This window comes from Etheostoma cragini, chromosome 7 (assembly GCF_013103735.1).
Source record: "Etheostoma cragini isolate CJK2018 chromosome 7, CSU_Ecrag_1.0, whole genome shotgun sequence".
NCBI lineage: Eukaryota > Metazoa > Chordata > Actinopteri > Perciformes > Percidae > Etheostoma > Etheostoma cragini.
This window is the reverse complement of record NC_048413.1, coordinates 16,252,091-16,265,840: the sequence shown is the minus strand read 5'-3', so window position 1 is coordinate 16,265,840 and position 13,750 is coordinate 16,252,091. Positions and strand designations below refer to the sequence as shown.

Below are 13,750 nucleotides of genomic sequence, written 5' to 3'. Positions count from 1 at the left end.
CTGCTGCAACAGTCGGATGGTAGGGTCAGAATTTGGCGTCTACAACATGAAAGCATGGATCCATCCTGCCTTGTATCACAGTTCAAGCTGGTGGTGGTGTTGTCATGGTGTGGGGAATATTTTCTTGGCACTCTTTGGGCCCCTTGGTACCAATTGAGCATCGTTGCAACGCCACAGCCTACCTGAGTATTGTTGCTGACCATGTCCATCCCTTTATGACCATAATGTACCCAACTTCTGATGGCTACTTTCAGCAGGATAATGCGCCATGTCATAAAGCTGTATTCATCACAGACTGGTTTCTTGAACATGACAATGAGTTCGCTGTACTCAAATGGCCTCCACAGTCACCAGATCTCAATCCAATAGAGCATCTTTGGGATGTGGTGGAACGGGAGATTCGCATCATGGATGTGCAGCCGACAAATCTGCGGCAACTGTGTGATGCCATCATGTCAATATGGACCAAACTCCCTGAGGAATGCTTCCAGCACCTTGTTGAATCTATGCCACGAAGAATTGAGGCAGTTCTGAAGGCAAAAGGGGGTCCAACCCGTTACTAGCATGGGGTACCTAATAAAGTGGCCGGTGAGTGTATATAAGTGGTTTGACTCACTCACCACTTTGTTTGGATTTGTACCTTTAAGACAAATCATTTGTTTTAAATTAAATGGTATTTGTTTTAGAGGGAACACTGACGTTTCATTCACTGAAACATGTTGGATAAACCTGACAACAGGGCAGGTAACTATAAGTCTTTCATGACTCGGCTCATTGTCCAGAGTCTTATCACTCGTTCTGTGTCTCTTTAGTAGAAGCATAAGAATTTAGTAGGAGCATAAGATGTCACAAGGAGGCATTATGGCAGTGATGCTGTAAAGTAGATTCTGTTTTTTGGGGTTTCCATTTGGACCGCATGATTGGTATAAAATCAAAGTATCATATAACTACCATTTTATGAGCTTAATTATATTGCAATCATCACAATAAACTTGCATCCTACTTAGATGTCAAAGTTTGTGTCTTATCATATTTCTTCTCGCCTGACTTAAAGTGTTTTCATATCAGTGTGTTCATTATTTGAGTCTTTGCTTACTGTCAATCCCCTGGCACTCACTGACACCGGCAGAAAATAATCCATCAACACATACAGTAAGCTGCTTTACAGACTTGATTGACACATCCATGTCTTTTTATTGGTTATACGGTAGTTTGATTAAATGAACTCTTACAATATAATTACACATGGCATGAATTAAAGAATAGTTTCCCGGAGGCACACGCCATGCAGGCAATGGTTTTAATGGAAGCACATTAAAATAGTTTATTTTTTATATATATATATATATATATATATATATATATATATATATATATATATATATATATATATAAAATAAACTATTTTAATGTGCTTAAAAATTATAAACAGACAATTACAAACAATACCCTGAGACCAGGAATGCGTCCTAGGGCCAAAAAACATAGAGAGGAAAAACACGAGGGAAGGAGACAAAACAACACATGCAGAAACAGACACACGTATACACAGACAGACACAAGACAAGGGACCAAACACCTGTGCAAGTTAAATCATATGCTGCAGCACAAGGCTACAGCCCGGACCTCAAAGATTCAGCAATGCTCAGTCAAGTCACCAGAGTGTTTCCTGGTGCCCCATGATTGCGCACCGTAGAAGGTTCCATATAAACTACATCAAGAAGGAAAGGGTCCATGCATGGATAAACAGGTTATGAGGTGGTTTCCAATGGGTTGCAATCATTTTCTTTGCAGCTGCCAGAATATTATTGCTACTTATTTGTAACAAGAGCACACGCATGGTAACACAATGACACAAAACATACAATGCGACAAAGCAGACACGTGCACAGCAGCAAACAAAGTGCAATATATAAGCAGTCCATTTGAACTTTTATTTAAAACTCTCGCTTTGCCTTTTGAATGGGAGTGCAAAGGGTAGCATCAAAATCTACATTTTTAAAACACTAAGAAGGCTAGACACAACATGAGACTTTGCTTTAAGTCTCACTTGGGACTTAACACATGAACTCAGCATTGAGAACATTGTTTGTGCACAAAGAGTTTACTAAAAAGAAAAGATTTTGAGCTACTTTTTGCTACAGTTTTCTCACTGCTTGACTAGCATAGCAAGATGGCGACGAGGGAGAATAAACTTCTGCTAAAGTGAGGTGTTCACTTCAGCCAAACTTTTCTTTTTGGTCAACCTGATCAGAACCAGAATATAACCAAGCCATAGGAGGGAAAGAGTTTAATGTTAAACCACAAAGTATTTTGCTTACGTTTTTGTGAGCTTTCAAAGCTGTGCAGCGTGGTCGGTCCCATAGTGTTGTCTTCATCAACTAACACTTGAATCGGTCACCTCAGAGCAGAGGTTTTCCCCTACTGGTGTGGTGTTTGTAAACTGAATTGAAGATGTGAATTTTCTTAGTTGTGAAAATTGTTCTATTGATAGAAGAATTTCACTAATACAGTTAAAAAACCGAAGTCAAGCATAAAAGTATTGTTTTAAGCTAAATTGATATCAGCCTTAAAATAAATAGATTCTCTTGCTATGCTGTTTATCTTACTTAGATTTTATAAGTCCAGTCATTTTCAGGTGAATCTAAATCAAGTGACTGCAAACCTTTTATGCTACTTCAAAAACTAAGACCACCAAACAACCAAAAACAACCAAACAGTAGCGTTGTGTGGAGGTACAGCGCAACCGCAGGAAAACGATAGTTGGTTGGTTCTCTTAACATTTAGGGAATGTTTCAACCCGGAGGAAACGTTCCCTAAACGTTAGTTGTTGGTTTGGTTCAAACTAACCTTTAGAGAACCATTAACTTACATTCCTTAAACGTTCTGTGTTAGTGGGGATATGCCAGCGACCGACACGTCTGCGTTAAACCAAGTGAGGATTGGCCTCAACACAAAGGACCAAAAATAATGTTTGAAGTTGGTAACTGAGAGATCACCATCCTCTTACGTGTTCTGCAGAGTAGACATCTTAAATCTGGCCGTTTGCCTTTCCGGATAAATTTAGACACTGCTGATTGTAATTTACGTCAATAGCCAGTAGGAGTGGAGAGAGGGAGCGTAGCGCTAACAAAATTAATCCTGGGTAAGACATTCATTTTAACCACAGAGATACATACTTTAAACAGTATTCCATGTCTTATAGAACATTATTTAGAGCTACAGAATAGCTATGTTTAACAAGGGAAGACCTCAATACCTAAATATTTAAACTGCTTAACAGTGGGAATGTTAGCTGGGATGGTTGAATTGCAGAGTCATTGGCAGAGTCATTGCAGGCAGACTTTGACCAGTCAATTTTAAAGCCTGATAAACTTCCATACTCCTCACTAAAGATAGAAGGTGAGGGAGAGACTGAGAGGGGTTTTCTAAAAAGACCAAAATATTGTCCTCAAATTATGAGAGATTATGCTGTGTATTATCAATGCATATTGGTGACTCCATAATCGATTGGTGAATGGCTTGAGCCAGCGCCTCTAAAGAGATGACAAATAGTGCAGGACTCAAGAGGCAACCTTGGCGGGAGGATAGATAGAAGGATAGATAGATAGATAGAAGAGAAGGAGATGCGCCCGGTTAAGATCTTTAATCATCCCAATGAAACTATTACCAAAGCCCATCACCTCTAAAACTGACCAACAAAAAACTGATCACTTAAGTCTGTCAAATGCATTTCATTGCAAGAGAAAGAAGTGACATTGGGGTCTTTCTGTGGCCTCTAACATTATCTGCTGCTAGTCTTGTTTTTATGAATCCTGTTTGGTTGGAGTTCACGAATTTTGCCATATGAAACTCAAAACGACGGGCTGGAATCTTTGTGAACATTTTTATATCACCGTTAAGCAAGCTCAGAGGTCAATAGCTAGAACACTCTTTAGGCTCCTTAACTTTTTTCAAGAGTAAGGAAATTAATGCTGTTTTAACATCCCTTGAGAATTCACCCTTTTCAATAGAGAAGTTAATCATGTCAAGAAGGAAAGGGCCCAGCTGTTCCCAAAATTGACATAGAATTCAGACGGAATCTCATCAAAGCCCTTTTCTTCCTTAGTTCCTCAATAGTAATCAGTTTGTCCAAGCTAGCTGATTCCTCTGCTGATAACTAATACAAGTCAACCAGCTGTCACAGTGAGATTCATACAAAGTAACATCAGATTCATACAGATTGGTATAGAATGTCTGAAGGATTTATTTATTTTGACAGGTTCAGTGCTAATTTTACCATCTGAAGGTTTAATGATGGGAATATCTGCAAAATAATCACTGGAACTTAATCTTATAGCAAGTAGGTGACTAGGTCTAGCACCCTTAAAGTAATAGCGCTGTCTTGCACTGTGAATTAGAAATTCAGACTTCTGTTTCAGAATGTTGATTATTTCTTTCTTGACGAGGGATAGTTTCAAAGCTATTTGGTGTATAAATTAGTTTGCAACAATGAGCCTAATCTGGTGAATTCGGCTTCAAGGTTTGGTAGTTGAAGGGACTTAGCTTTGTGCGCATTAGAGCACACTAGTATGATATTGCTCCTAATAAAACCTTTTATCGCATTCCACAATATCCTTGGGTCTTCTACAGAGCTAACATTAATGTCTGCAAATATCATCTGCAATAAACTGAGTGATGTAGGATTCATTTTTCAGTAAAGAAGTATTAAAACGCCATCTAGCAACACGTTGATACAGACGGTCTAGGGTGGTGGTGCAAAGGACCCTTTATGGTCAGACAACGCCATTTGAAGTATCACCGTTTTATCAATTGAATGAAATAATTTAGGGTATGCAATAAGAAAATCTAGTCTGGAAAAAGATTTATGTCTACCTGAGAAAAAGGAGTAATCCCCACAGCAAATGTGGCTTACGCCTGAACCCCAGTGACCTTTGTGTTCGACCAATCAATATTTCGGTCCCACAAAGCATTGAAGTCCGCACCAACAACAGAAGAACAGTCCGTCAACTCCAGCATCTGATTCGTGAGCGTACTATAGAAACCGCCATCAAAAACATTAGGTGCATAAGCTGACACAAGTGCAATTTTCTTAGAATTATATTTCACTGCAGAACTCACAATTCTGCCTGTATTATCTGACCAAGACATAGCTTACATTCAGAGTCGGTCAGTGATCAAATGATGGACCCGGGGCAGTAAAGGATAGCAACCCATAATTACCTGGTTGCAACAACAACCGGTTCCATACTAGATTAACTTTAAGGTAAACACATTTTCCATCAACAAAATCAAGAAACGGAAACACAAAACATGATAACTCTTAATATTTTCAAGTATTGATGCCTCACACACGTTTTTCCCCTCCATATCATCCATGTTATTGTGAAGATAACTCCAGCAGTGTTATTTGTGCTTGTACTGAGTGATTACTGTTCCATTAATACCTTGTAAAATCCAACTCAAATCTTAAATCAAAATTCGTTCTTAATCGGCGCTGACTCACTGTCACGTTGTCCACTATGGAGCAAAGGAGGATGAGATGGCCCGACTCCATGGAATACAAAAACCCTACCATCATATATCAGCAAAACACAGTGTAAATAACTAAAGGTCTGTGGACATATAATCGAATGTCAAAGTCTTAACAGCCGTTAAGCTCTCGCACAATCGTTACTCTTGACGTCCTGGATATCAGTCCAAACTTTAATACTGTTGGTGACAAAACTTGCATGAAGAAAAGTGTGTTTGCCTTTTACTTTTTCATCTTCAAATTGTATGTCTTAGTGGGGGATACCACTAGTTGAGGATGTGCTTTTGGCAAGGTGTTAACAATCATAAATTGACAATTTAAATTCCCTAAAGCCGCGCTCTTGGATCTATGTACTGAATTGGGTCCAGTAGAGATGACAACGCGCCGGAACCATGCCATCCAGGTCTAAATACAGGTCCCCCCTACTCTGGGGGCAACCGGCTGTTTACAGCTAAATGTTTTATATAAATATTATAATCTTCAACTTTATTACTAAGACTTGTTTGGATATAATATAGTTCAGGTTAAATCTTATCATATACCTGTAGGTCTGGTATACATATCAAAGCTGTCCCCCAGTGCAGTAATGCCTGTGTAGTCTGGTTTCCCTTCACTATGCGAGAACAGGCCAAATTATAATTCGATTTGCAGCAATTCCCGAGCATCTGAGAGGTCTTTTGCTTTTTCAGTCCTCATGATTCGGCATCACAAAAGAACAACTGCCAGGGTCATTAACATAATTACCAGCATTCACGAGGTGCTTTGCATTGACTATTTATGGTTAAAAATGGGCGTGTACACGGCGGGATAAGAGGCTGATTCATGTATACACACTTGTAGGTAATCTGTGATTTATTAAGGGGACATTGCCTAAAGATGTTCATGCGCACGGTTTTATAAATCTGAATTTTTTTTGGTTATGGTGGCTTTTGGACGTATGTCTTTTAGTAAGGATCCCACGCAGTTTTATAAATGAGAACCCAGATCCTTGACTCGTGCTAAATCCATGGTTAGGTAGATGGCTTGGTGACGCTTGACTGTGAAGCTGTTGTAGTCTGAGACAGCGGGCAGAGATCTCCATACAGCCTGGAGAATAGCTTCGAATTAGCTTTTCTGCCTCCACAATGGCATCAGTATTGCTGCGTTGCACTCTGCCCTTGTTTGTCATTTTGTTTAAAGCAATATAATGCATATAAAAGTTGGAACCATATAACAGTTATTTGGCAGGGTTGGGCCAGGAGCTATGCTTTAAGCTGCCATCTTCGTCCAGCCGAACACGTGACTCTCACAAAACAATACTTGATATAACAAACACAGTACTGATTGCTTATGAATTTGGGGGATGGCATAACAATTGTGTTGATTAATTGTTTCATCTGTCTCGTCCAGGGAGTGGCGTTTGCTTCTCTATTTTTCATCCTGGTGTCCATCACCACTTTCTGCCTGGAAACCCATGAAGCCTTCAATGAACTGAAGAACCGGACAGAGCAGATCTTTGTTGGAAACGTCACAAGCAATGTGCAGACGCAGCAGATGGTGACCAGGCCCATCCTCACCGTGGTGGAGGGCGTCTGTGTGGTCTGGTTCACATTTGAATTCTTGGTTCGTATCGTCTGCTGCCCAAACAAGGTGGTCTTCATCAAGAACACGCTCAACATCATTGACTTTGTGGCCATTCTGCCATTCTACCTGGAGATGGGCCTGAAGGGTCTTTCATCCAAAGCTGCCAGCGACGTGCTGGGCTTCCTCCGTGTAGTGCGGTTTGTTCGGATCCTCCGAATATTCAAGCTGACACGGCACTTTGTAGGCCTACGCGTGCTAGGCCACACACTGCGGGCCAGTGTCAATGAATTTCTCCTCCTCATCATCTTCTTGGCCCTGGGTGTACTCATCTTTGCCACCATGATATACTACGCTGAGCGCATCGGAGCCAGTCCCAGCGACCCCACAGGCTCCAACCACACACATTTCAAGAACATCCCGATCAGCTTCTGGTGGGCCGTGGTCACCATGACAACACTGGGCTATGGAGACATGTACCCAAAGACTTGGCTGGGCATGATGGTGGGGGCGCTATGCGCGCTGGCCGGGGTGTTAACCATCGCCATGCCCGTCCCCGTCATCGTCAATAACTTTGGGATGTACTACTCGCTGGCTATGGCCAAACAGAAGCTGCCAAGAAAGAAGAAGAAGCACAACCCTAACCCAGATGCTCCGACTGACTCAGTCTCATTTGGAAAGTCTGAAACAAACTCACACAGAGACAGCACTCAGAGCGACACGTGTCCTCTGGCTGCTGAGGAGAACGTCAGCAGGAACCACTCAGGTTAGGTTGCAATGCAATGTTAAAGGGTCACTTCACCCAAAGTACAGAAGAAACATTTCTCTCACTTTCCTATTGGGGTATAGCCATGCAGATAGTTTTGGTTGTATATGCTCAAATTTTAATTCTCAAGTTTTCTGATGCCAATCCAATACAAAGAAGATTATATTTGTGGTGCTCACATTATTGAAGAATTACCTTTAATTTAAACAATATGTCTCCATTACCACAGTGTTACTCACAATAATCTATAGACCTAACTGTAAACAGCTTTCTACAATATAAATATTCTTTAATAAATTCTTAATTCTTAATATAATTTATCCAAAGATAAGTGTTTTCTGTGGATTATACAGCGTAATGGGGGAGATTGTTGCTGGTAATAAATGTTTACATTTTTAAATAATTATTTTAAAAATTAATATTTAAGTGTCAGCAGCACAGATACAATTTCAATCACAAACTATATGCATGACTGAATAACTTGTTACTATTACTTAATTTGGGTGAAGGGTCATAAATTATGTTTTTTATTTTGTCATTCCTGTTTGTATACATGTTACTATTTTTTTTTAGCCTAATAGTAACATAGCACCCTAATATTAACATAGCAGCCACTGTATTTCTAGTCTTATAGTTCCTGAGGCTTTTCAGAATTAGTCTGACAGATGAGCCACACTTAGTCACATAGACAGTATTACACTGGGATGAAAGTACTCCTTAGAACATTTCAGACAAATTGAATTTCATCATAGAAAAATTCTGATTTTAAGCAATATACCTTTGTCTAGGCCCTCCAGGGAGTCTCAGTAAAAGCTTTGACATTTACGTCGCCATGTGTTTTTGTCTTCCTGTCAGACTCCAAACAGAATGGGGATGCAAATGTGGCCCTTTCAGAGGAAGAAGGCTGCAGCTTGACCCAGCCGCTGTCCCCCAGTGAAAAGTGGTCCCTGCGGTGCTCCAGAGGGCGAGACAAAACTAATAAGGAGGCCACCTGCTTCCTCCTAACCTCTGGAGACCCCAACATCCATACTGGTAGGTTACATACATCATTACGCACCTAAATCTACACATTTACTGTTTGTAGCATTGCACATTGTACTGCTTGCTTTTTATCTGTACTTTTGGTTTTAATTCACTTCTCCGAGAAAAATCTAATTTTGTTCTGTTGGCATGATGTCAGGTGTTTTTGTGTTTCCTCCGCTGGTGCTCTCTGGGAATTGAACTGAATTTAAGAATATTCTGATAGTCAAGACCAGGTTCAAACCATAGATACAATTAGGTACTGACATGTATTAAAGAGATAGATTGACTTTTTGGAAAGTCAGCTTTGCTTTTTTTGCAGAGTTGGATGAGAAGCTTGATACAGCTGTGATGTCTGTTCTCTAAACATCAAGCTACAGCCAGGGTACAGGTAGCCTAGCTTAGACTCAAAGCATGAAAAAACAGCTAGCCTGACCCTTTCCAAAGGTAAAATAAATCTACCTACCTCTAAAGTTGACTACTTAACATGTTATGTCTACAACAAAAGGACATGCTTTTTGGGAGGGTCATTGATATATGATTTCCTGGCCAGGTGCACATAACTCATACAAAAATAACACATGTGCACATGTTTTTACACTTACAACCTTCTGTATTATGTAAGAAAAGCTTTTAGTAAAACGGGTTGATACAAAGTTAATTAAGACTTCACAAAACACTCTCAGCATGGCTGTATTAAGAAATTCTTGTCGTCCATTGACTTTTGCACGCAGAAACTTGAGTGAAGATAATCATCTCTTCTGAAGAGATTATTATGTTTTTTTAATGCTCAATGTCCACCTTGGCATCTAGCAACTGCGTGGAGGAGGGGTGTTGGTGCGTTTGCCATTACGGAAGGCTTGTGTTGTAGATGCAACAACAGTGGAGTTGTCATTACTTAGAATTCTTAATGGGGGCAACAGAAACTACCCACTATAGCTTTAAGTACATTCTTTCAAGTACAAGTGTTTGTGATGGAAGTTGGATTCAATCAGTCATCTTGCAGACATCCAGATTGCTTCACAGAGGTTAACTTATACAGTTTATGGCGATTACTTAAATTAGTGATTGTTCAAATGTAATGCTAATATACTGTAATTTTGACGATTAAAAGAGCCGTCTGTAACAGATATCAAGCTCCTTTTAAGTACCTCAATTGACATCTCCTGTCAGCCTGCCAAATCTCTCAGCTTAAATGGCCGCTGTATTTCACATCTGGGCGTCCAAAAGTACCCAAAAGCCCCTTCTAAGAAGAAGCTCTATATTTGGCAGTAATGGAGTCATTCCCGACACCCTGAGCCCACATCCCATCCAGTCAACATCCTGACTCTTGTCTGCAAACAGCCCAACAACAACAATGTTTTCCTGCAAAACTGCACTTTGCAGAAATGCATTTTTCTACCAAAGCTCATTAGCACAAGATGGTTGAAGATAAAACAATACATAAATGTGGCACTTACTGTTGTTTGACTGCTATGACACTATACACTCCTACATTTTCTTGCCAGCCCATTACAAGGAAATTGTATTTGAATGTTTGTTGAAGCCTTGTCAATACCTGAATGTGTTGAGTGTTATAAATTGGTGTTGGTTAGTGGCGTGTTGTCACACAAAAAACACAGCCTCAGTTAAATCTGTTGGATAAATGATAAGAATGGGTGTTTGTGGACATGTTGTGATGCTAAGTGGAGGAAATCGTCTGTCAATATCACATTTACAGCCTTACATTCACAATGGAAAGGACACAAACACAGAAAAACACAAATCGCCACTAGCCTGCTTTCATGCTGACTTCTCTAATAATACGCTAAATTATCTGGTCAGCTCATGAGATTGCCAAGCGAGCTTCTTCTGATCACAGAGACAAAAACAATGGGAAGCTGAGCAAAGCCAGAACACGTCAAAATTAATCTTAGAGAGAGAGAGAGAGAGAGAGAGAGAGAGAGAGAGAGAGAGAGAGAGAGAGAGAGAGAGAGAGAGAGAGAGAGAGAGAGAGAGAGAGAGAGAGAGAGAGAGAGAGAGAGAGAGAGAGAGAGAGAGAGAGAGAGAGAGAGAGAGAGAGAGAGAGAGAGAGAGAGAGAGAGAGAGGTAATTCAATTCTTAGCCCTGTGTCTGGTGAGTATGTGGATAATGACATCCCAGTTACAACAAGAGAATTTCACACAACTTGGTAGACATTACCTCAAAAAAGGGCTCAAGTGGACTTTCACGGTTTCCTAACAGTGTTGAAAACTGTTGCAGCAGAGTTCTAAATCAAAAACGTGTTTCTGTTCAACATTCACAAGGCTTCTATTGTGCTTCCAGCCAGTTTTAGATGGAGATAGAATATGACACAGTGGCTCTGCTCTTCAGAGCTATGCCCATCGGGGATGGTGTTAAGTTAATTCCGGGGTTACAGGATATAAGGTGTAGATCATATTTCACCAGAGCACTATGGCAGGAAGCAGAGGGACAAACAGGTGGATGCACCAGGTGTTAAGATGCTTTGATGGTTATCTGTGACAGGAAATCTTTGCCCGCCCTGCATTGGGAACTAAATATTGGTGGATTTGAAGTGATTATAGTTCACAGCCAGTGTTAGGCCTCGCTGTCAAAATGTGTACACGCAAACACTGCCCTGGTGGAAAACACTTTTCCTCAGCCATGTGACAACCTCCAGCTAGTTTCCTTAGTGCAGAATGGTGTGGTAAACTGTTCAAGTGCTGCTAAAAGGAGCAGTAAGCGTTATATATACATCCATGGGGTATGCAGACAAGCAGAGAAATAGCTTCTGAGCTCGAATGAGACTTTATATTCCCTAGTGGCTTTTCTGGATGATTGCTACTAATAGGTGTCCATTAAAAACATGGATGGCCATAGCAAAAGCCTCCTGCTGGAACAGTGGTGGTAAAGGTGAGCTAGAGAGTGAGGGAGCGCTGTCAGTGACCACAAAGTTTTTTTGATTGTTTGAGGGCGGTATGTTATAAAGCACACATAACCACACACACCCCCGCTTGTAGGTGCCGCATTGTTGGATTATGAGTGAATGCAGAGCTTCATTTAGTCTTTTGCTGTGTGTGTGTGTGTGTGTGTGTGTGTGTGTGTGTGTGTGTGTGTGTGTGTGTGTGTGTGTGTGTGTGTGTGTGTGTGTGTGTGTGTGTGTGTGTGTGTGTGTGTGTGTGTGTGTGTGTGTGTGTGTGTGTGTGTGTGTGTGTGTGTGTGTGTCTGTTTGTGTGTGTGTGTGTGTGTGTCTGTGTGTGTAAAACAGACACACCGGCAAAAAAACGGGCTGCATACCCTGCATGCTGTTATCGGCTGTGGGTTACACACCCATGGCTCCCAAAGGCTCTTTGCTGATGCCCATAAACGTCCAGTCAGAAAAAATAAGAACAAAAGGGAAACACAGGTGGAAGGCAGGGACTCTGTAGATACAGACACTGCTACACACTTTTAGTAGGTCATAAATAAGGATAAGGATTACTTGTGTATTAGTCTATACATTGTTTTTACAATGGTAAAATCCTGCATATTATACCTACAAACAGGAAATTCTAATCAACAATTTTCATAATTGGTTAATCTATCATTAATTCATTTATCAAACAAAATTGTCAGACATTTATTGGTCTATGATCCTCAATTGTCCTTTACATTTACATAAATCTATATCAGATTTCTTTGGGTTTTGAACTCTTGGTCAGACAAAACAGGCATTAATAATGAGAATAGTTATTAGTTTACAGTGACCGGTTCACAGCCTGAACAGGGTCAGCTTTTTATTCAGCAGATATTTAAATACACTATGTCAAAAACTATTATACTACAGGGGCATTTTCTAGGTCTTTTTTACGCTCATATCATAATTCACCGTGTTTCATTGTATTTCTGTCCTTTGTGTTTCCTAACAGAGAGCTGTAAAGACATCCTCGCGGACACTGGGAGCTACGCTCAGCCGGAGGTCACCACGCTGACCTGATGCTGATTGCCAACGAAAAGGAGAAAGATTATGAACTTTTGGTGGAGTACACGCAGTGCAGAGCTTCTTTTCCTCCCTGAATTAAGTGCAGTGCAAGATTTTTTTTATGTAATACATCCAAATGCCTGTAGTAGAAAATTAGTTGTGTAGCAGATTTACCATATGTATACTCATTTACATGTTACAAGCATTTTACATGTTATGCATGATCATTGTACCATTGTATAATGTATACTTTAAAAATTAGCTACCATTAAAGTAGCTCTATGAGTTCCTGCATGGTTTCAGCACGATTTCATTTTTGTGTCAAATCTTGGGTATCTCTCCTTGATACGCTAGCTGCCTGCCCCCTGAAGACACTGTGAAAAGCCCGGTCTTGGGAACCAGCACAGAGGTCGTAAACAACTAGGGGCTCAGGCTGTGGACCAAAATACGACCCAGACAAGATGGTCGGGGAAGGGGATGGGGGTTAGTGACAGATAGTTAGTCGTAACAGTTACAGAAACATGGGGGGAGGGGCTTGTTCTGTTTTGTTTGGTATTTTCTTGGAACGTCAACAGAAGTGACTTCATGCAGGAACTCATAGTGCACCTTTTAATACGTTTACTATTTAGTGAACGTGTCATAGCATGTCTTAAAGGCCCTGAAAATGCTTCTTTTTTTTCTGCGATTATTGGAGCAGTTTTGGTTATTTCACATCACAGATTTCTGTTTCTTTTTTTCCTTTGTGCTTTTCTGGCAAGTTTGAAGTGGGTGGGGCTCAGTTGGAAAAAAGTGATATAATTTACTTCCACGCACCAAACAGGATTCAGCAACATTTGAATTTGATGACAGTTGGTCGGTTTGGTCACTGTCAGACACACTGATCAAATCACACCCACACAATCCTGACGTAGCAGATTAGCTGGGTTTTTGG

The 13,750-nt window shown here is 40.5% G+C and overlaps 1 protein-coding gene across 1 annotated transcript in view; it reads left to right on the top strand.

Moving 5' to 3' along the window:
• Nucleotides 1–13,411, top strand: part of kcnc4 (potassium voltage-gated channel, Shaw-related subfamily, member 4) — a 23,491-nt gene extending 10,080 nt beyond the window's left edge. Inside the window, exons 2-4 of the mRNA XM_034877480.1 lie at nt 6,923–7,859; nt 8,715–8,891; nt 12,767–13,411. Of these exons, the coding sequence (XP_034733371.1) occupies nt 6,923–7,859; nt 8,715–8,891; nt 12,767–12,834 (1,182 nt within the window). The 3' untranslated portion in view covers nt 12,835–13,411. The remainder of the gene's footprint in view (nt 1–6,922; nt 7,860–8,714; nt 8,892–12,766) is intronic.
• The last annotated feature ends 339 nt before the right edge of the window (nt 13,412–13,750 follow it).